Genomic DNA, 21,144 nt, shown 5'->3' with positions numbered 1-21,144 from the left:
CGGTCCAGGAGTGCGTTCGGGCGTGAGCATCTGTTTCAGTCCATTTCCAGATCCCTCAAACTCAGCAGAGAGGGAGACACGTCGGTCAAAAGTGACTTTATTTCCAATATAAAAACTTTAAACAAGGATTTAAAAAAAAAAACATCCAGAATTTTTTAAATTTCTTTCTTCATTATTGTCAAAGCCACTTGATCAGTTATGGTTTATGATTGTGTCCTTGAAGCTTTATGGCCTTACAAACGTCTGCACGGAAAAGCAAAGCAGAAAATGATGAATATTGTAAAATATTTGGTGTATTTGTGCTAACGTATATGAGTGCAGAGGCTGCAAAATGAGGCACTGGTGTGGGGGTGGCTATTATTGTGATTAAAATCACTGACGAACAAGAATGGAACCACTAGATAATTTGATTACTTCAGTTCCTGTATCTGACAGAATTATAGCAGTAGCTCGTTTTATAATATTTATTAGTCGATTTGCTACTCTATTAATTCATCTTTCTTTTTCAATACAGGGTTCACAGAAATATATTTACTCCTAAAGTGTGACCGCGTTGAATAAATACTCACATTTGAGGCATATGAACATATTATTTCACCTCAGTTTCTCCAATAACGCTGTTCTGTCAGGAGAAAGTGATGGTTTCGCCGATACTGAGTCACTGAGAAAGAGAAAATCACACCGTCAAGTTTCCATCAGTCAGCTCACATCATCCACAGCCCTGCGTGGGAGCTGCTGCTGGACCCCTGCACCAGGGAGAGGGCTCACGGAACATAACAGGCACTGCATTGCAGATTGAATGGCTGCCTGTATTTATGTGTACAATAATAATGGAAGCAGTGAGTGTGTGGTAGCTCTGACTGCAGGGTGTTCCATCATCCTCTGTCCGTCCTCCAGTTCAGTTGGAGAGATACAGACATGATGAGTCATAACTGGTCTGTCAAGACACTAGTTTATCCCTCTGATTCATTTCTGGTCCCGCAGGGAGCCTGAGAGTGAGCGAATATGCATGGGTGTGCACAGTGACGCACTGAAATAATGACACGCGCACGAAAAAAAACGGTTTCGGTGGTGTGAGAGTCTTACAGGTTCTTACGGGTCAGACTGGGCCCAGAGAGGGAAACCGTCTACTGTTAGATGGCTGTCGACTGACACCTGGTGGCCATGCGAGGTAGTGCATGTGACGCTTCATAACGATGAGGATCACGTAAAAGGATGTAAAGATGAAGAGCCCCAACACGCAGAGAGTCATATTGGAGGAGCCTGTTCAAACTGTTCCTGTTCTTCTCTTCCTTCCACAGAAAGGGAAGGACCCTCTCTACGCCCAGATCAACAAGGGAAAGAAATAAGGACTCACGGGAGGACACATCTGACCAGCACTGAGAGAAAAGAAGGAGAAGCTTCAGTGTGTGTGTGTGTGTGTGTGTGTGTGTGTGGTGTGTGTGTGTGTGTGTGTGTGTGTGTGTGTGTGTGTGTGTGTGTGTGTGTGTGTGAAAGAGAGAGAGAGAGATCGCCCTGCCTGGCCAAGCCCTTTTTCGCTACTATTTCTTTTTCTTCTCCAATCAACCTCCCACCTGGAGTCTCCACACTCCATCTTACCTCCTCCTGCTCCTCCCGTGCACCTCCTCCTCCTCCCTGCAGTCTGCGCTCCTCCTGAGAGGTGAGAAATCCCTCACAGCCCTTCGCCCCGGGCAGGGTTATCAATCACAAAGATGGATGCAGTTCTCCCTCCACTGCGCTGTCCTCTCCTCTCCTCTCCCCTCCTCTCTTCACGCCCAGCCTTAGAGACACATCACGCTCCTCCCCTCGCTCCCTCCTTCCCTCCTTCCTCCCTTGTCCCCTGCCTCTCCCTGCCTCTTGGGTCTGGGTCTGGGCCCAGAGCCTGCTGCCATGGAGGGACTGAATCAAGCAGTGCCTCCCTGTCTCCGACACACACCTGCAAACACACTCGCTCTCAGTGGGATTCGAACGCTCATCTTTGGTTGTAACTGGTTGTGGTGAGGAGATCCCACAGGAGGCGACAGACTCATCGTCCCATAAAGGACCAGTTCTTGGGATCACTGTTTCTTTTGGGTTCCTCTGCTCGGAGCGCTATCTCTCCATTCTTCGTGAGTGTCTGCTGGATTTCTATGCAGAAACAGACTGTCTGGGAGCTGCTCACACACCACACACACACACACACACACACTCCACACACATCCTACGTACACACACACACCCACGCGCAGCCATCGCTCAGCCTGTCCAACCTGCACACACACAGACGTCTCTCCCTGCAGACAGACTGATGCCAGAGGAGCAGACGTGCAGACGAAGGGACCCCGAGCGCAGCGTGTTGGCGATCCTGCGACCGAACTCTTCATTCTCTATAGCTTTTGTACAATACTGAGGAAAAACAAGAGCAAATTGAAGAAAAAAAAAATGTGATTTTTATTTTCTAAGTCAATCAAGCCGCTGGAGTCCGCTCTATAGGAGTTATAGAGCCAACATGGCTTTAAGGCATTTGATCGTTGGTTTGCCAAACTCATTTTGTAAATAATGATGACAACTTGCATTTTTTTGTCCTCCAGATTTCTGTGCCATAAAATAGGAAGGCTTCAGTTAATCCAAGCAATACCAACATGTGTTTTTCTTTTCCTCTCCCCTCCACGCTCATGTTCCCCTCTCGTGCATGGCTGTTGTCTCGTCCTAGCCTCACCTTCTAACCTCCGGCTGCACACCTCACCCCTGATAGAGGTGGCGCCACCTCCCATTAGCTTCTGCAGTCTGCAGCGTTAGTCTGCCACCACGAGCCCCCCGCAGACCTCAGCCCCGCTCCTCCAGAACCCTCAGATCCAGTGAGGCTGTGCCCATCCGCCTGTTTGTCAGTGCCAAATCGCAGCTCTCTGCACGGCTGCAGCAGCCTCGGCTACATCAACCATGACGCTCATAACTCCCTATTTTATGGCCAGACTTCCCAAATCACCCCAGAGCTCTTTCAGACGACGATGCGGATAAACTTAAATATGAGACGACTAAAAGCATCGAGCGAAGAATAACAAGGACACGTTGCTGTTTGAGTGCATAACATTTCTAGACCCGTTTTAACTTTACCTCAGCTAACAGTTTCTTAATGTAAATCAACACATTATTTTTATCTTTATGAATATGACATTCTACAGTGGATTTTTAGATGATTTTTTTCTTCTCTTGATTTACGTACTTCACCATGTATTACTGTTACAAATAAACACATCTCAAATGATATGTCTCTTCATGTGTCGGGGGTTTTCATTTTGGAAGCTGGCACTGAGTGAGGGCTGCAGCGTTTGGCGATTTAAAAGCCTTTAATGGCCTGTCACATTCAGCCGCCGCTAATAAAACCGCTCCAAAGCTTTATTGGCTACAGATGCAGTATTCAATCTGCCACCTTGGTGATAAAGCGCTCAAAGCATTAGCACGACCTCCAAACTCCAAATTCTAATTCAGTGGGAAATGCTGGAGGGGAAGGGTCATAACGTGTGGATCACTGTGAACCACGGATGCTGCTGGGATTCAGACGTGGGGGGGGGGGGCACAGATGAACCAGAGGCACTCCCAGCGCTCATGGTTTGGTTCAGCGCACTTCCTGTTGTTCACAGCTCTGAAACATTAAATTTGACAGCCTGTGGGTTTTTTATTTTATATAAACTACCCTGTCCTTGGAAAATTGACATATAAATTATACTTTGTTAAGAACAAAATCACAATGATCGGAGGAAGGACACTCTTTTACCGGAGTTGCATCGGACCTTTGCTGATCAGCGGGGTCGGTCTGTTGGACCAGAGGAGACTCACGGCCTCCATGTTGCCCAGCGTGTCCAGGTGATTGTTCAACTGGTTTCAGCTGGTTATAATATTCTTTCTGTCACTAGTCCGTTATATTGAAAAACGATTCTCAATCTTTTACTGTAGATTACAAATTAATAAAGTCCATTAATCAAAGTAGTTAAAGTTTTAGATCCATACACTATTTACCTGAGCAAACGGATCCAGTGGCTTTTGATTGATTTCAATTGGTCGATTAACTGTCAGTCTGGACTAATCATGTCAGATGTATTGATGAACTCCTCTCTCTCTCTCTCACACACACACATGCATGTGTGAGCAGTCTTTGTGAGGACTTTTACAGACATAATGCATCCCAATAACCCTAACCCATTTCTAACTTACCTTAAACCCAAGTCTCAACCTTCGAACCTTTGAAGCAGAAAATGTCCCTTCTGCCTAACAATGTCCTCGCTGCACTAGTGAAATCGGTATTGTCCTCTCCAGCATGTACAGGAACACCCACATGGCAGAAGTGAGAGTTGGCAATAACTGAGAGTGTTTGAAAGTTAATTTATGAGCCTGTCCTCTGGGGTGTATATGTCATATTAGAAATGCCTGCTCAAATACTTGGGTATTGTGCTGTTACAGACCTGGAATGTTGACGGACTTCTTCAGTCTCCTTTGTGTTGTCTTCAAGGGTCAGCTGAAGCCCTGGACTGATAGAAGTGTCACCCACTCTGTGCATGACCCCATGCTGTTTAAACCAGCTTCTGGAGATCTGTGTGGGAAATACACACAATGTAAGGTGGTTTTTTCATTTACCAACGTGGTCCTGGTGTCATGGCAGTGACTCACATGTGCCAGCCGGGCCACATTCCTGAAGAATAAAAAAAAGGAAGGCATGAGGTGTTGAGAGTCAGTACGTTAATGCTCAACCGGAGACAGACTCGTCCGACGAGCCCGACTGTTTTTGAGATGACTGTGAGCTCCTACGCAGCCTCATTCCTTGGCTGCTGAGCGCATGAGAAAGTCACTGATTCAGGAACAGGTCGACAAAAGTGTTGGGATTATTTTCATCGGTGGCGTTTTTTATTCCTGAACCGGATTCAGGATGAAGAGCTGAAGTTGGTCGGCCGACTGAGAAGGAGCTTTTAAGAACCGAACCCAATGGATCAGGTATGTCAACCGTCAGATTCTTACACAACGCGTCTGGTGACCTTTATTAGGGCACTATTAAGTAATTTGAGGTATTTATCCGACACGCTCTGTGGCAATAGTGCCTGAAAATCTTCTTCCAGATTGCCACAAAGAGTTTAAGGAGAGGAAACTTATATTAACGCCAGCACCTCCACGAGCCTCAGTCAGTTAGGTCATCTGAGTCAAATCAGATCCCATATATCAGCCTGTGATGTGTCTAACTAATGCCTAAACTCAGGGTTTTCAGTGTTCCACCCAGAAAGATCCATGCTAATGAGCTGGGATTGAATCCAGACTCTCATCTGAAGATGTGAACCTGTGTGACTAGGCTTTCCCACCTTGATGGCACTTAGTTACAAACCACATCTGCCTGTTTTTTGTGTTCGAAGGTGCAGAAAGACCATAAAAATGCAAATACAAAGGGATCCTGTGGGGTTGTGGAAGGCGATGCCTTTCAGTGATTGTACAATCGCATTCTTTGTTGTTCAAGGTGCAATTTTTTTTTTCACTTCTTCTTTTTACCAGGAAGAGAAAATGGACTTTAAGGCCCTTAGGGCCAGGTTTCAGGATAAGGATGTGCTCCTGAAGCAGCCCCGGATCAAACCTACTCTCCCAGAGAAACCAAAGGTTCCTCCTCCTCCTCCCCCTCAGAGCCCCACTCACTATCTCCCTGCAGGAGCACGTCCCTCCCTGCTCACCTCCATCAACCAGACCCTGGAGAGCAAGACGGTAGCCGCCCCAAGAGTGGTTTTCAAAGAGAAGGAGGAGAGCAAGAAGCCTCTCCTGCCGACTAAAAAAGACAAGAGTGAAGGGAAGCTGAAGAAAGGCAAAGACAAACTGACCAAAGGAAGCAAGGAGAAGCTGGACGAGGAGCCCAAGCAGAAGAACGACAAAGACAAGAAGGGGAGCACTGCAGAGCTGGTAGCAGCTACACCTCCCCCCAAAGCAACGACAGGAAAAAAGGGTTTTCTGGGTTTCAGGAAAGCAAAAAGGGATTCGGCGTTGATCCAGGCCGATTCCATCCTGGACGCCCCCACCTCAGGTGACCCTGGACAAGCTCCACTTATCCCAGTACCTCCTGACAGTGGCGACACAAAACCAGAGCAAGAAACCTCCCCCTCAAGAGCTCTCCTTCCCATCATGCCCACCATACCTGATGCTGCATTGCCGGTGGAGATTGCCCCACCCTCCTCAATCCCTGACTCTCCAGCTTTCACCCCTCCCCCAGCATTTATTCCTGACAACCCCACTCCTGTAGCCCCAACACCAGTGAGTGAAACCACTCTCCCAGAAGAAACTCCCTCCCTGCCAGTTTTCATTCCACCCTTGCAAAGTGAAACCCCGCCCAGCCCACCCAGCACCCTTTCCACGCCTCCTCCCAGTCCGAACGTCTCTAGTCCTCCCACAGTGGGTTTCACCTCGTCTCCAGCGCCTCCTGAGCCTGCTGCTGAAGCTGTCTCCATAGATGGGGTAGAGGTGCCCCCTCCTGTGCTGGACCCTCCCTCCATTCAGTCATCTCCCAAAGCTGCACGTCCAATTTCTGCTCTCTCGGCTCTGGAGAGGGCGGAGGACATGAGCCCGGGCAAAAGGACCCCGCCATGCGACCTGAGGATCGTCACTGCTCTGGAGAAGGCACGCAGGAAGACCACCAGGTAAACAGCGGTGGGAGAACGTCTCTGTGGCCATTTTGTTCCTTTGTTAACGCCCCCTTATTTTCACTCACTTTCAGCCAGCAAAACACCCCCTCCACTTCTTACTCCACCCTACCTTCAGGAGACCTCAGCCCTCTGAACCAGAGCCCCACCAGCTCTGTCCCAGAGCTCCCACCCATTGATTATGAGAATCGGATGAGGAACACCTCGCCAATACCGGCAGAGATGAACGGCTCAGAACATGGTAAGTCCACTCTAATCCCCGCTCTGACCTTCGCCCCTCTCTCTGCTTCCTTCTGGACTTCCTTTACTTTTCGGAACAACCTTGCTTCATACTTTACCGTCAGACCATCAGGAACGTTACGGCACATCTGAGGAGTTCTTCTCAGAGTTCCGCTGAATAACTGGGTTTCACTGTTGCCCTGGGGGGAACGACTTTAGAGACACGCGCCAAGAACAGTTCTGTCTTTCCTCTTGTCCCAGAGACCTCTGAGGTGAGACAAAGTCTGCTGCTGTCCCTTCTGCATGGTTAAATAGCACAGCTTTTGATCGCTCCGGATCTTTTGTCCCGTTTATTCAAAGTCGGCTCGATTGCCCTTGATCATAACATCGAGCCTCTGCTGGCTGTGCTCTCGTCTCCTCCAGCTGTCTGCGAGTGGAAGCATCCTTTGGCTGCTGGGTTTTCAAAAGTCTGTCATATTAAACGTCTTGTCACCATTTTGTCCCTAATTTCTGTCGTAATTCCTCCCAGGACAATCCTTCCCGGCATTGAATGATATCACTGAAGGGGGTACGTACGCCATCCCAGAGATGTTTGTGGTCCCCCCTCCTCCACCCATGAAGTTCCTCACAGACCCTGACTCAGTTAGTGCTGCTCCGGAAAAACCAGCGCAGCCTCCTTCTCACGACCTGAGGCACATCCTGCCTCCTCAGCCAGACGACAACGGTACGATTGCTCCTGAACTACACGGCAGCAAATAAAAAGATTCCTCTGTTATGGCTTTCACATTCCCTCTTCTCACCTGCAGACATCCCTCCTCCTCCTCCACAATTCTCAGAGACCAGCAGCGCAGACATCCCAGTGTTTGACTACCTGGGTTCAGAGGCTCAGACTCCAGAGCTGCCCGGGTCAGACTGGGGCAGCGGGGACTGCACCCACCTGGACACTCCGGATGGCCAGAACACACCAGACCATTTTAGTAATGGATTATTTACTCTGGCAGCTGAAGTTCCAAACCAACATGCTCCATTGCCAGAGTCCTCCTTCTCCACCTCTCAGGCATCTTCTCCACAGCCAGGGTGAGACACCACTATCTGATTTGTCCGTCATCTCGGCAGAAGCAGACCTGGATGTGATTGAGTTCTCTTCTCTGACTCCTCCAGACTCCAGGATCAGGACTATAACGGCATCTCTGAGAGCACAGACACCGTCTCTGAAGAAGTCTCCAAGTTCAAAAAGAAAGGGAAGACCGACGGTGGCAAGAAGCGCAAAGGCCCGCCAAAGAGTAGGGACTATTTTAGACCGCGTTATTTCGTCTATCAGTGGGCAGCATGGAGCTTTCACTGCAGGTGTAGCCAGAAGTTACATTTTACATTTAATGTTACAATTACAGCTGATTCAAACCAAAATGACAGCAAAAAAAAAAAAAAAGTCACCCTCAGTTATGGTGTGTTACTGTAATGATTGACATGGTTTACTCTGAGCGGTGTAGATAAACAGCCTTATCTTATGTGATTGTATCCTCCTGTAAGCATGTTTTGATCTCTGAGCCGACACCATTTAACAGACATTCTCTGTGCCTCAGATCCATACGTAGAGACGCCCCTGGAGAGTGTAAGTATCTGTGCCAGGACTGACGTGCGCTAAAATGCAGAGCACAGTGGCGACAGAGGAAGTCCTGCTGCTCGACTCTCAGAGGATCTCCAGATTTAGTGGTAAACTAATCAGGCCGTATCTATGTTGGTATTTCCAGAATGAAGAGAAGAGCAAGACGGGCAGGTTCGGCAAGTAAGGCCTTGTGTTTTTGACTTCTTCGTGCTGATGTGGGGGGATTCACTTCCCCATCTAAACCTCAGGTCACTGTTCGCTCTCCCGCAGGAACGACAAGAAGGCTGAGGGTCCGGATGAGAAGGAGCTGAAGAAGAAGGAGAAGCAGCGGCTGGAAAAGGAGAAGAAGGAACTGAAGGAGAAGCAGGAGAGGGAGAGGAAGGAGCAGAAGGAGAGGGAGAAGAGGGAGAATGAGATGAAGAAGACGTTCAAAGTGAGTGGCGTTGGGCTGGCAGGGCAGGGAGGGACAAAAGGTGAGCTGGGGGGAGGGTACGGTGCATGTCCTGGTGTACAAACCAGTCTGGATTCATTCCTCACTGCAGAAGAGCTGTGTGGAGGCTCATGTTCAGGAATCTGTATAAACACAGACGCACACACACACACACACACACACACACACACACACACACACACACACACAAACAACAATGAATTAATGATTAATTATGAGAACAGTATATACATGCTGGAGTTACAATGATGGGATAGGAAAGTGATTAACTCAGTATTGTCATTTCAATAACAACCATGATCATTTACTTTAACAATGGGCCATTGCTATAAAGAATGATGCTTGCAAAGCATCAAAATTTAGCAAATTACTGAGTCATTATGGGAAAAACATGATGCCACCTTTGACTTTTAGCCTGACTCTGTGCCTAAAACCTTTACATTAAAGTGATATAGAGTTGTGTGTGTGTGTGAGTGTGTGAGTGTGTGTGTGTGTGTGTGTGTGTGTTTTAACCTCTCGCTGTGTCTGTCAGATCACAGGACAGGAGGAGACTCTCTACCAAGCGACAGCTTTGGTAACAGCAAAGGGCCGTAAACACGATCTACCTGTCAAAAAGGGCGACCACATCAGCATCATCCGAACCACCAACTGTCCCAAAGGGAAGTGGCTGTCCAGGGACAGCGGCAACAACTGTGAGTTCATGTCCACCAGGACGCGACCGGTGGGATTTCAACGTTGTGCTGTTGCTGTACGTGACGCCGACTCCGTTTCCCTCCCAGACGGATATGTTTCGGTCGAGTACGTGGAGCTGGACATCAAGGAGATGTTGGAGCTGGGAAAGAAGGTGGCCAAAAGGCAGAAGAGCGCCAGCAGCACCACAGAGATGGACAACGCTGGAAAAAGGTGTGTGCAGGAATGAAGCGTCCCACCCAGTCCTGTTTATTTAAAACTCATCTCTCCTCGTCTCGTTTATTTTTTTTCCATTTCAGGATGTCCAATCACGTCCCCCTGTCAGACAGCTGTAAGTACCTTCATGTTGCCTGTCACAGTGCGTGTGCGACTCATCCTGCAGCAGCTCGATGTCGATGTTCAGTCACAGATGACAGCGAGGAGTGGACGGGCGATGAAGAGGAGCTTCACTCTCCTCATCCTCAGAGCGAAGACCATCTGACATCAATGTAGGTTCAAGAATTCAACTTCCTTCTGATCGTTGTGCTCTCTCTAAACACCCACATCTTATCATTAGCAGCCACACCAGGACGCTGTCCATGCCAGATATGGGTAAGAAACACACACACACACACACACACACACACACACACACACACACACACACATACACTTGTTTATTCTGCACTAATCAGTTAGATCATGAAAACACTTGTCAGAGGTATATCGCTAATGAAATCTACAGATACTACACGTATCCCAAAGATACTCATCTGTACAAGATTACAAGCTTTCTTTACATTTAAAGAATCCAGTTCATGAGCTGAGATGGAGGATCTGGTCCAGCAGCAGGGATAATGATCAGGGATGTTTTGAGATTTGTTTCCTTTCTTTGACAAGCACATGAGTGTCACACGACGACACACTTGCGTTGTGTTTTCTGCTTCTCCCTCTTCTACTTTCTTGAACATTCTGAGACGCTCCGGATGGTTGTAACACACATGAAGACACTCAGGCGGTTGTTGCCTGGCGAGCCGGAGTCTGTCCCTAATGAAAATGTGTCCCATTTGTTTATCGCAGGAAACAAAGACCTCAGCATAAATCACCAGCACAGTCACAGTGACATGGGCGCTGATAACTCCAACGTCCAGTGAGATGTTTTTCCTATTTATTTTTATCGCACTTTAATTCACATGCAGAATGGTGCGCACACACACGTACACGCACACACACAAAACCTTTGTTTATGTGATGTTTTATCAGAGCAAGACAGGAGGCACTTCAGAAGTTGGCCACATTTTTCTATCCAACAAAACCTGTGGAGCCAGCTGCCAGGTACAAATAACACACACACACACACATGCACACGCACACACACACACACACATGCACACACACAGAAAAAAGAGTGCGACAGGGAGCTTTAATATTTTTTTCTTTTTCTCTCTGCAGCACTGAATCAAAGACGAGTAAGTGATCAAAAATGATGTCGTCTTATTTGTGATTATGTTTGTCTTTAATAAAGACCAAAAGAAATCATTAATGTGTTAAACACTAGAAGAGTTCTCGTCTGCTTTTTGTTTAACACATTTGATGGGTTTGATGGATGATTTTGTTCCCATTCCAGGTCCTGTTCTTGTGATGGAGGAAGCTGTTGGCCTGTAAGTAAAACACACACAAATCCATGTACTCCTATCTTTGTGAGGACTTTTACTGATATAATGCATTCCCCAGCCCAATGAACCCACTATCCCTGACCCTCCACTTAAACTAAACCCAATTCTAACCTCAACCTTAAAACCAAGTCTGAACCCTCTTACAGTCCTTTGACATTAAATGCCCCAGCCAGTATGTCCCCACTTTGTTAGTAGAATAAGTAGTTTGGTACTCAGTATGTAGCAACTACAAGAACACACACACAATGAACTGAGCATGTTGTCCTACCTTCAGACAGACATGTTTGCCGGGTAGCCGAGCACAAAAGGTGTGATTTATTCTTTTCGGGGGAGAAACAAAGCCTCCGCTCACTGTGTGTGCAGGATGAGACCGTTCTGCGCGTCCTGTGGCTGAATGGGCTCTTGATTACCTGTAATGGGCTCATTGGTCTGATGTTGGGGGGTGAAATTAGGTCACCCTTTGTGGTCTGCGCTAGTTCAGGAGGCGATAATGGCGGCAGCAGAAGCAGCCGAGTTATTTCCCGCCTGTGTTTCTCCTCAGGCCTGGAGTGAGCTCCTCAGAGGAGAAGGGCCTGAATGAGTCTGAGTCGGACATGATCCTCCTGCCTCCTCCTGAGCTCTACGCTGATCTGACTGAAGAGTAATTTCATCAAAGCAGGTGAGGGAGAAACACACTCTGCTCTGATCAGCGGGATGGTTCTCCAGACGTGACCCACGGGGGGGGGTCACCTGACCTTGACCTGACCTGTTTTCCTCTCTGCAGACATGGGCGAGAGGATTACTGTAGCAGAACTCTTCGTGCACCTTTTGTCAGCATGGATTAGCTGGTCTGCCGGCTTTTACTGACTTTAAAACTTGGATCATTTGAACTGCTGATCCCAGGAAATCCTTAAAAACCTGTTACAGACGCACCAGGTGAACAACAGAATCTGTTTAGAAGTCCAGCACGTGTGGGACCAGTGTGGGACAGGAATGGAAATACACAGAATGGAGGTTGGGCCTTCTCAGGACCCACTTTAGAGCTCAACAAGTCACCTGTTTATCTTGTACAGTTTTTTTCTAGTTCAGACGAGGGAAACGTATTCGCTGTTGCCAGTTGCCAGTGTTGGTTGCTAAGGAGTAAATGAAAGTTTAGCTGAAACTTCAGACGCCCTCAGATGAAAATGACGTTAACCACCGCGATAATTTGAGACGTACTGCGACACTTTACTAAGGAAACAAGCAGTCAGCGTCGTCCCTGAAGATGTCTGCAGTTCAGCTCTGGAGATCCCGAGGGGCCAATCAGAAGATCTTGGGCAACATCAACATCTCTTCCCCTTCATGTTGCCCTTTGGCTGATGATGGGCAGATGGATCAGCTGTCCCATTTTAGGCGAACTGACCCGTCAGGCTTTGTTTTGGTAATGGGCACCAGTTAAACCTTCCTCTGTGCAGCCAGCTGTGTGCTGTCATTTGGATTTTTTTCATGCTGTCCTGTTGTTCATGTGCCTCTAGATTAATGTAGACTCCACCAAAACTTTACATTATTATTATTCTTTTGTAAATGGTAGCTTTCGTTTTTTAATCTTTATTCAACTTGATTGTTTTGTTAATTGTTACGTCAGCAGCGACGTGTGATAGTATTTAAAAGCTTAGGTAATATAAAAGTTTAATAATTTAATATTGGACACTTACAACGAACACAAAACTCCAGTTTAATCCTGGTAACTGTGAAAGGGGACGTTACCATGGAAACACTGTAATGTTGGTGTTAAAGAGGGAGATGACGTGATTCATCGGTGTATTCATGTCATCATGGGCATATTTACATGCATGAAGAATAAACCCCAAATAGTTGGAAAAGTTTATATGTTTGTTTATTTATTTTTTTCAATATATACTCATTAAAGTGCCAAGAATAACAGCAGTATCATGCAGTGCATAATCAACAAAATCTATACCTTCATCAGACTGACGGCTTCACACACACCGTCACACACATTCTTCCACCATGTGTAGTGCACACCCACATCACGCACGACACGGACCATATTACAGTAATCACAGGACCCCCCAGCACAGATGGAGCAAAGGTTTGACGCTGAAAATACTTTGGTACAACACAGAAAGTATTTGGGCCCTCCAACGTGCGTGTGTTTCGCGGCTCAGAACACAAATGGGTTTACATGACGAACATGCCACTGGTCATTGGATACAGTTTTAAAGGTACAGTACTACATCTGACAGTAAATACTTTGCTGTGACCTCAGGGATTTCGAGATATGACCCTTGACCTCTTGAAGGCAGTGAACTTTACTGATCAGTGATTTTGCATTGTTGTAACGAGCGACAGGATCGCTGCATAACTCAGCAGGAGAGACCAACGTGCTTCACTATAGTACAGAAGTCATGAGAGAACGCACAACTGTGACACCAAGGAGTGCCTGTCTGCACAGCTCTGTGCAGTTGCGTTTGAGTGACAGCAGGGGGCAGAGTTTCTCCCCATGCGCAGGCTCTATTCAGGCATTTTCATGATAGAATAAAGGGATTCAGCAGAACAAAGAAGGTGCATTTCAGTCTAATTTATGGCAGGTCCAACCTATGCGGTGTAAAAATGGATGTTATCGCGGTGATGTTTTTTCTATTTTCTACCCAAACCTCCAATTGTCTTGCTACTCAAACCTGTTAAAAAAATCTTGAAGAGAGCGGAAGTGAAATCTGTTCATTCTGGCACGTATGTGACACCAGTTTGGAGAGCGCATAGTATTACATGGAGAAAAGTGCAGAGAGGGGGGTGCAGCCTCACGCGCCGGAAAATGGTGCAACCTGTACGACAACAAGTGTTTGTGACATATTTAAAGTGCAGAGTGTACCAACAAACAGGCTGTGATGCAACCTGTCCATCCACCCCCCACATCTCCCGACCCTAGAAGTCATGTGACACGCATTGCCCTTCTGATCTCCATCAACACACACACACACACACACACACTGGATGAGTATATACACACAGTTACTGCGTGTCACACTTTAAGGCAGCTGGCAGAAGGTTTCTGTGGTTTAAACTGTCCTGACGCTGAAACACACCATCTCACATCAATCTGATATCCGCCTCTAATCTGCTGCACCGTCACTACATTCACTCATAACCCCGTTCTGAAGGAGACCCCGAGGAATTTAGAGGTCATTCAGTAAAATGTGACAAAAGTGGGGACATGCTGCATCTTTATATGACAGATGTAAGATGGTGCGTTCGTGTGCTCCGGGACTAAATGCAATCATACAGTGCCACCAACCTGCTCCCTGCAGTCACTAATGTTCTACAATCTTTTCAAAAATCAGGATAAAACTCTATGTTGATAAAACAATAAATCTTCACTGACTAAAAATCCCACAAAAATAAATATGGATCTGATACCTAAATAATAAATCTTTAGTGTGCATAAAGTTATTTGGTATACTTCAGTCTACTGTCTCAACTACACAGTATGATTGGAATATAAATATAATATACTTGAATAACAAAAGTTTAAAAATCATATAAAAACCTCAAATCAAATTGTACATGTGCCACCAATCCAACAGACACCAGCAGTGTCTGAGAACACTCAGCAGGGGGCCACCATCAGCGCTGCCGCACCAGAGGATACACTGAAGCTAATATCGGGAGGCGTGACGGCTAGCGTGACCTTTCAAGGTCATGTGTCGCTGACAGAAAGCTGACTCGGTTTTCCCCATCACTGTGTGGTAATAAAAGAAAAGAAGCTTTTAATCGGCCTTTCTGGGGGGGTAGAAGGGGCTTCCTCTGCGTGTCCCCTTAATCTGAGGCCACTGACATCACATCCCATTCTTCCATTCAGTGCAGCAGAGATAAAGAGGAGACAGACAGAGGAAGAGGCTCCGCACACCGACTCTTTCACCCGCGGATCGATGCCCGGCCCGACCGACTGTCGAGGCTACGGTGGGATTACAGCAGGTCTCAGCGTGCCAGCGTGGTGATCAGACTGGCGCACATCTCAAAGAAATCCATGGTGTGTGATCCCTGACGGGGGGTGAGCAGAGGGGAGCTTCCGGACAGAGACCCCGGGAGAGAGGAGCTGAGCTGGGGCTGATCGATGGCCGGGCTGGCCGAGTCGATGCTCAGTCTGGGTCTGTAGAGGCCGGCGGTGGACCCTGACCTCTGAGGGGTGGAGGAGCCCGATTTGAATCCCACCGCCTCAATGATGTCATCTGCACGGGCGGAGGATCAGCAGTCGATATAACGAAATGATGAGGAGACAAAACAGCCTGCTTAACCTTTGACCTGCCGCCATTTGTTTGTCAGAAAACAGCTCAGCTTTATTTCTCACTGACGCGGTGCTTTCAGCGGAGGCTGGGTCATTTGAATCTACTTTGCACCGACGATCTGAATCTATAGAATGTGTGTCGCGCCACTGACCGTCGATGCTCTTGAAGTCCAGGAGGTAGGACCTGCTGTCCACCTGGTACAGCTGCAGGCTCATTTTCACCAGGTTTCCTGTCACGGGGTTCTTCTTACGCACTCGCAGGTGGTACGGGTTCACCACCTACAACAAACAGACAGTGTGTGTCTGTGTGTGTTTATTCGTCTACTATGTTCGAACCACATCCTGCTACCTTCCAGTCGAAGTTGAGCTGCCTCATGGCTCTGTACACCTCCGCCATGATGTCGTAGGGTCTGCTCTGGCTCCTGATCCCCAGGTGCCACTTGGCCTTCTTCACGGTCAGGGGTTTGGGCCGAGTGGTGTTGAGAGCGTCGAGAGGACAGCGGGCCTTAGGGCTGTCGGCCAGGAGGGGGGGCATTCTCTCCGGGTGGGGTTTGACCCCCGGGGGAAGCAGCATGCCTTCCTCTATGAAGGAGCCCTGAGGAGGACTAGAAGCCAAGTAGAACTCGCTGGCCTGGGTCATGATGCGCCGGTTGTCCAGTATAAGGTGGTAGGCAACAGCGAGCTGATCCTGGGTGGACAGAAGGACGGAGAATAAGGTCTCGAGGACAAACAATCATCCACGGGGGGGAACGTGTGTGGCGTACCTGAGGATCCCCGCTGTAGAGGCTGGACACCACCTCAGATTCCATACATTCGAACTTGTCACACACCTCCCTGACGGCCTCCTCGTCCACCACTGTGGCATCGTACGAAGGGTCCTCTGGGAACAGGTAGCCTGGAAGGTCCACTTTAAACCACTCGTGCTCCCTGAGCGACGTGAGACAGCGGATTAACTAAACCGACGAAATCCTCTTCCTGTCTGTCTGGTGTCTAGGCGGCCGAGGTGATCACCTGATCTCTTTGATGGTGGCTCTCTTCAGCGGGTCCACCTGCAGCATGAACATGAGCAGCGACGCCACAGAACGCGTCAGGTACTCGGGGATGTAGAAGACGCCCCCGCGGATCTTTTTAAAGAGCGTGGGCACGTGCTCGTCGTCGAAGGGCAGAGTACCGCACAGCAGGGCATACAGGATCACCCCGCAGCTCCAGATGTCCACCTCTGGACCGGCATACAGCCTGACAGGGAAATCCTTTATTAATCGGAATATTCATCCTATTCATGAAACATGGTTTGGTGCAATAATGCAGGGCTGGATGCTGCTTAAAGGCCGTTCTGTGCTCGCTGTAGCTGCCAGACAGCAGATTAGCACCGTTGGAGTCAACAATCTGCAGCTCTGTGTTTGTTTTGACAGAGAGCACAACTATGTGAGGTCAGCCGGGAAGTTGCTAATGCTAATTTCTGGATATGCAAACACAATGTTAGCGAAAACCCTGACGGCGTTATCAACAGGTGAACACACCAGGTCCCGGGCCCGGTTCTGCAGTGAAGGCTCGATACAGGCGTAAGAGAACTGAGTGCTACCTCTTGAACACGCTCACCTTCCCGAGATGACCTCAGGAGCGGCGTAGTTGGGCGAGCCGCAGCTCGTGCGTAAGAACTCCCCGTCTGACATCATGTTTGACAGACCTGTAGGCCAAACGCAACAAATGTCATCACCTGCAGTCTAACAGAGTTATGGAAGACCCCGCCCCACTGTCACCATCATTGATCCTTTGTTAAACACGGGCAGGGAGGGAGGAGAGGGGGTTAAACGCTGGTCACTGGGGATATATTTATCTTCTTTTAACCCTCCACAACTCAAAGCTCGCAACAGGAAGCTTATCTAATTGGATTGTGAACCTTTTCTGAACCTTCAGCCAAACGCTGAACACTCTCTGACGGGCTGACCTTCTCTTCTGGTCCAGCCAAAACAATTCTGCTGTGCGCCCATGCCGCACCCCAACGATTCCTCCCCTATCAAGTGACAGAGGGCCTCCGGGCCTCCTGCCAGACGTGATACGAGACCTGGCCGTTGCTATGGGGACATCTGCCGTGCCCACAGCTCCCTGCTGCTCCGACAGCGCCTCGGCCAGAGCGTCTCTCCTTCACGGTCGCGGTGCCTCGTAAATTACAAATTAGAGTCCTCATTAATGAGGTTCTTTTGACAACAAGATGCTCCGTTTCTTTGCCACAGGCCTTGTTGATCTGCCGGGTCGGTCTGTTCTCTCTCTGCAGGTGTCACGCTGTTCCACCAACAAGTGGCATCACCATCATCATTATTTATTTCCATTTGCACGTATACAAACAAAATAATTACTCACAAATATATATGATTCATTAACCTAAAAAGCTCATCGTTTATCTTTGGCCCTCTTGGAGCTGGAACCAATATCATCGCTCTTTAGAACCTTTTTCACTGAATCTTACCAAAGTCGGCTATCTTGGCATTCTTGTTGGCGTCCAGAAGGACGTTCTCGGGCTTCAGGTCTCTGTGGACCACCATGTGTCTGTGGCAGTAGTCCACAGCCGAGATAATCTGCTGGAAAAGACGGCGAGCTTCCGTGTCCTCCACCTGAAAGACACAACAGGAGCAGGACTTCACTGGCGTACACAGGGAGGTGTGAAGGCTGGGGGATGTTTGGTTGGGTGTCAGTGTGTGTGTGCGTGTGTGTGTGTGAGGGAGCATCTGCAGCTGCCAGTTAGTCACAATTGAATGATTTCATTTTGAATTAAAAGGCGAGAACATCACAGCAGTTACTGCGTCACAACACCATCACTGTCCTTCCACGTTGAGCCGCTCATTAGGTTCCTTCTAAATACAACCTGACGTTCACAGGCTCATGTAACGGGACCCCCTGCTGACGGCAAAGGAAGAGGAGAAGACCAGACAGACACATCAAATAAATGCTAACAAAAGCAGATACGTTAGATGTGTCTCACCCGGCCGTGTTTGCAGATGTAGTCAAACAGCTCTCCTCCAGACACGTACTCCATAACCATGAAGAAGTCCGTGGGGGTGCTTATCACCTGGTACCTGTCAGGCACACGTGTGAGTGTTTACAATCAGCTGACCTGTAAAATAGGAATCCGTTGCTCCCCAAAGTGGACCTATAGTAACAGAGAGGTGCGCTACGCCTCTGAACGTTAAAATTCTTATTATTATTTCCATGCAAGTTCTGACAGATTCCTTCCTGCCACACCAGGTTTGACTGAACGCAACAGAAATACACACAACCCAAATCCCAAGGAGTGTTCCTCTCCTTCGACATTCTTTTATCATACAATAAACGGCAGGAATGTAAGGATTTACTGCGGATTTTCAAAATGAAATACATACTGCGGTTATAATCTGGGTTCAAGAGGAATTCAACAATAAGACGCAAGCTAATTATTTACGCCGTTACAGTGGTTTTACAAGCGGTTCCCTGTCTGAGGCGGCGACAACAAACCACAGAAAGGAAAGTATATCTGTGTAAAAGAGTGCTCGTGAAGGGAGAGCTCATATATCTGCCATATCGGACGAACCCTAACCCGGGCCTAAAAATACCACGCTGAGGAAGGACGCAGACACGCACATGGACTGACATGAGGAAACAAACGGTGGCGTACGGAAAGGATCGCAAATCTGAAAAATACATTCTTTTGGTCATGCTAACACGACAGAAGGGAGAGGAGGGTTCCAGGTCAGCTTGAGACCCGCGTGACGCACGCCTGTGCTGTTCCACTCACAGCTTGATGATGTGTGGGTGTCGGAACAGTTTAAGGTTCTGGATCTCCCGTTTGATCTTCCCCACGACATCGAGGCTGCGGATCTTCTGCCTGTTTAGGATCTTTACAGCCACTTTATGGCCTGTCAGCTGATGCTCGCCGACTGCATGCAGAGAAAGCACAGATGTAAGGCAGAGGCGGCAAAACAGGCATAAAATAACCCGTCTGGAGGCAGAAACAGGCTATAATACATATATACATATATATAAAACATATATAACATGTTGCATTCTTTATCAACACGTTAATAGTCACGGATATCATCAGGAAAATCTCTGTTAATGTTCAGTTTGTGTGCTGCAGCTTGCGTGATGACCACAGGGACTGTGAAAGGAGCTCTTCAGGTGGGTTTACCCGCACGGCCGTCCGTGTGCGCGCACACAGGCGCACAAGGTCACAGAGCGAGAGGGAAGAGCAGACAAATGTAAATATCCCACCTTGGGCCTATTCAGGAGGGCAGATCTTATCGTGACACCACTGTTTGACAACACGGTGTGTGTGACAGGCATCCCGTCAACACGGAGCTCAACGCGGGGGCTTGAAGAGCCGCCCTCGTCTCAGGTGTCCTTTATGGTCCCCAAAGCTGCCAAAACGTCATTTTACACTATTTAAATGTTCACAACACTGACGCTTAAAGGTGACCACCCATGAAAGGTGCTATCACACCTGCATGCTCCGTAACAGTCATGACAAGCAGCAGAAGGAATTTGACTTTGAGCCAAGCTAATTCTCAGAACGCGTTTACGCCTTAAAACCATCCTGCGGCCACAGTTACGGCGCGCTGCTGCGTCACTTTCCTACAGCCCACCGGCAAGTTCAGCCGGAGAGCAGACACTTTATTTCTCCCCAGCTGGGGAGGGTAAATGTGCACAGCAAAGTCGGTGCGACACAAAAAGCGTGACTTAACTCTTCACTTTCCCGAATGTCCCCACTCCGAGCGTGTCTCCGAGGATGTAATGGCCGATCTTTACCCTGCCTTCGTGCTTCTGTTGTTGCCGCTCTGCCATCTTCTCTCCACCGACGGCTGGGATGGTTCGGTGAGGTGGGTGTGTTGCCTGCCCGCCCGCCCGTTCGCCTCTTGCATGTGGGATTCCAGGCATGAAAGGCCAAATGGATCACAAGTACGGTGGCCGAGCGAGTCCAGGAAGGCACGACGCAGCGAAATGACAGGCTGAACGGATTATCCATCTGGTGTGCAGTAAACATACACGGAAAAATAAAGTTAAAATAGATGATGAGCCTTCTGATTGTCCCGCATTTACCCAATTCGTTGAGCATTACAGCTCAGCAAAGATCTAATTAAACACATCTCGATTTGATTAAATATGGGACTATATGTGCAGAGTTTAAGGGCTGTGTTAACATTTTACTGTTTGCAATCTGAACATAAAGGTAAGGTCTCCCACAATCACCTTATGCTGTCATAATTCAGATCACACACACACACACACACACACACGTATACATAGAGTCTATGTTGCTTCACAACTGTTTCCCCCAACACTGTGAAAGTACAGTGGAATTATAAACACAGAGATGTGTGTTATGACAAGACCGGGAAAACATGGTATGCTTCTGCAGAAAGGGAGCCTGTGCACTCTCAGGGTCCCCGACTGGGTTTTTAGTCCCATAAAGAATTATCAATGGTGGCATTTCGTGAGCAACTTCTATAATGTTTGCATGTCCTTGATCTGTGATAGATGGAGCACAACGGGTTACAGAGGCACTTTTGTGTTTTTCTGCTCGCGATTTCTTGGCTTATAATCATGTTTGAAAACTCCAAACACGTCGTGCATGCAGCTGAGGGACA

General features: G+C 48.1%; 3 protein-coding genes and 1 long non-coding RNA gene across 15 annotated transcripts in view; 2 read left to right on the top strand and 2 right to left on the bottom strand.

Annotated features, from left to right (window-relative positions):
* Positions 1-3,246, top strand: part of dab1a (DAB adaptor protein 1a) — a 132,043-nt gene extending 128,797 nt beyond the window's left edge. For all 10 annotated transcript variants that reach the window (XM_029828344.1, XM_029828343.1, XM_029828347.1 and 7 more), the window contains one exon: positions 1,302-3,246. Coding sequence is in view for 1 of the 10 variants with exons in the window: in XM_029828346.1 (XP_029684206.1) it covers positions 1,302-1,349 (48 nt within the window). In the remaining 9 variants the exon portion in view is untranslated. The remainder of the gene's footprint in view (positions 1-1,301) is intronic.
* Positions 159-4,557, bottom strand: LOC115247233 (uncharacterized). Its single transcript, XR_003886294.1, has 2 exons — positions 4,440-4,557; positions 159-661 (listed from the first exon to the last, which is right to left on the bottom strand). It is a non-coding gene; the product is annotated as an uncharacterized lncRNA (long non-coding RNA).
* Positions 4,558-4,707: 150 nt separating this feature from the next.
* On the top strand, positions 4,708-13,105 carry LOC105417906 (FYN-binding protein 1). 2 transcript variants are annotated; one of them, XM_029828341.1, is made up of 20 exons: positions 4,708-4,965; positions 5,512-6,638; positions 6,716-6,882; positions 7,390-7,584; positions 7,667-7,937; positions 8,022-8,143; positions 8,444-8,472; positions 8,612-8,646; positions 8,737-8,899; positions 9,450-9,609; positions 9,697-9,820; positions 9,907-9,938; positions 10,011-10,095; positions 10,167-10,198; positions 10,667-10,736; positions 10,850-10,921; positions 11,039-11,055; positions 11,214-11,247; positions 11,804-11,920; positions 12,026-13,105. In XM_029828341.1, the coding sequence occupies exons 1-19, from the start codon at positions 4,957-4,959 to the stop codon at positions 11,904-11,906; spliced, it is 2,847 nt and encodes a 948-aa protein (XP_029684201.1). In that variant the 5' UTR covers positions 4,708-4,956; the 3' UTR covers positions 11,907-11,920; positions 12,026-13,105. The 2 variants fall into 2 exon arrangements, with proteins under 2 accessions (XP_029684201.1, XP_011612876.2); XM_011614574.2 differs by having other exon boundaries at positions 10,164-10,198.
* On the bottom strand, positions 13,101-20,522 carry prkaa2 (protein kinase, AMP-activated, alpha 2 catalytic subunit). Of its 2 annotated transcripts, none has more exons than XM_029828352.1 (10): positions 20,306-20,522; positions 19,296-19,437; positions 18,507-18,600; positions 17,994-18,138; positions 17,126-17,213; positions 16,538-16,762; positions 16,291-16,453; positions 15,876-16,214; positions 15,679-15,805; positions 13,101-15,470 (listed from the first exon to the last, which is right to left on the bottom strand). In XM_029828352.1, the coding sequence occupies exons 1-10, from the start codon at positions 20,520-20,522 to the stop codon at positions 15,220-15,222; spliced, it is 1,791 nt and encodes a 596-aa protein (XP_029684212.1). In that variant the 3' UTR covers positions 13,101-15,219. The 2 variants fall into 2 exon arrangements, with proteins under 2 accessions (XP_029684212.1, XP_003973909.2); XM_003973860.3 differs by having other exon boundaries at positions 15,220-15,470; positions 20,242-20,440.
* Between the last annotated feature and the right edge of the window lie 622 nt (positions 20,523-21,144).

The sequence above is a fragment of the Takifugu rubripes genome, chromosome 20, assembly GCF_901000725.2.
Source record: "Takifugu rubripes chromosome 20, fTakRub1.2, whole genome shotgun sequence".
NCBI classification, from domain to species: domain Eukaryota; kingdom Metazoa; phylum Chordata; class Actinopteri; order Tetraodontiformes; family Tetraodontidae; genus Takifugu; species Takifugu rubripes.
This window is presented reverse-complemented; position numbering and strand designations above follow the sequence as displayed.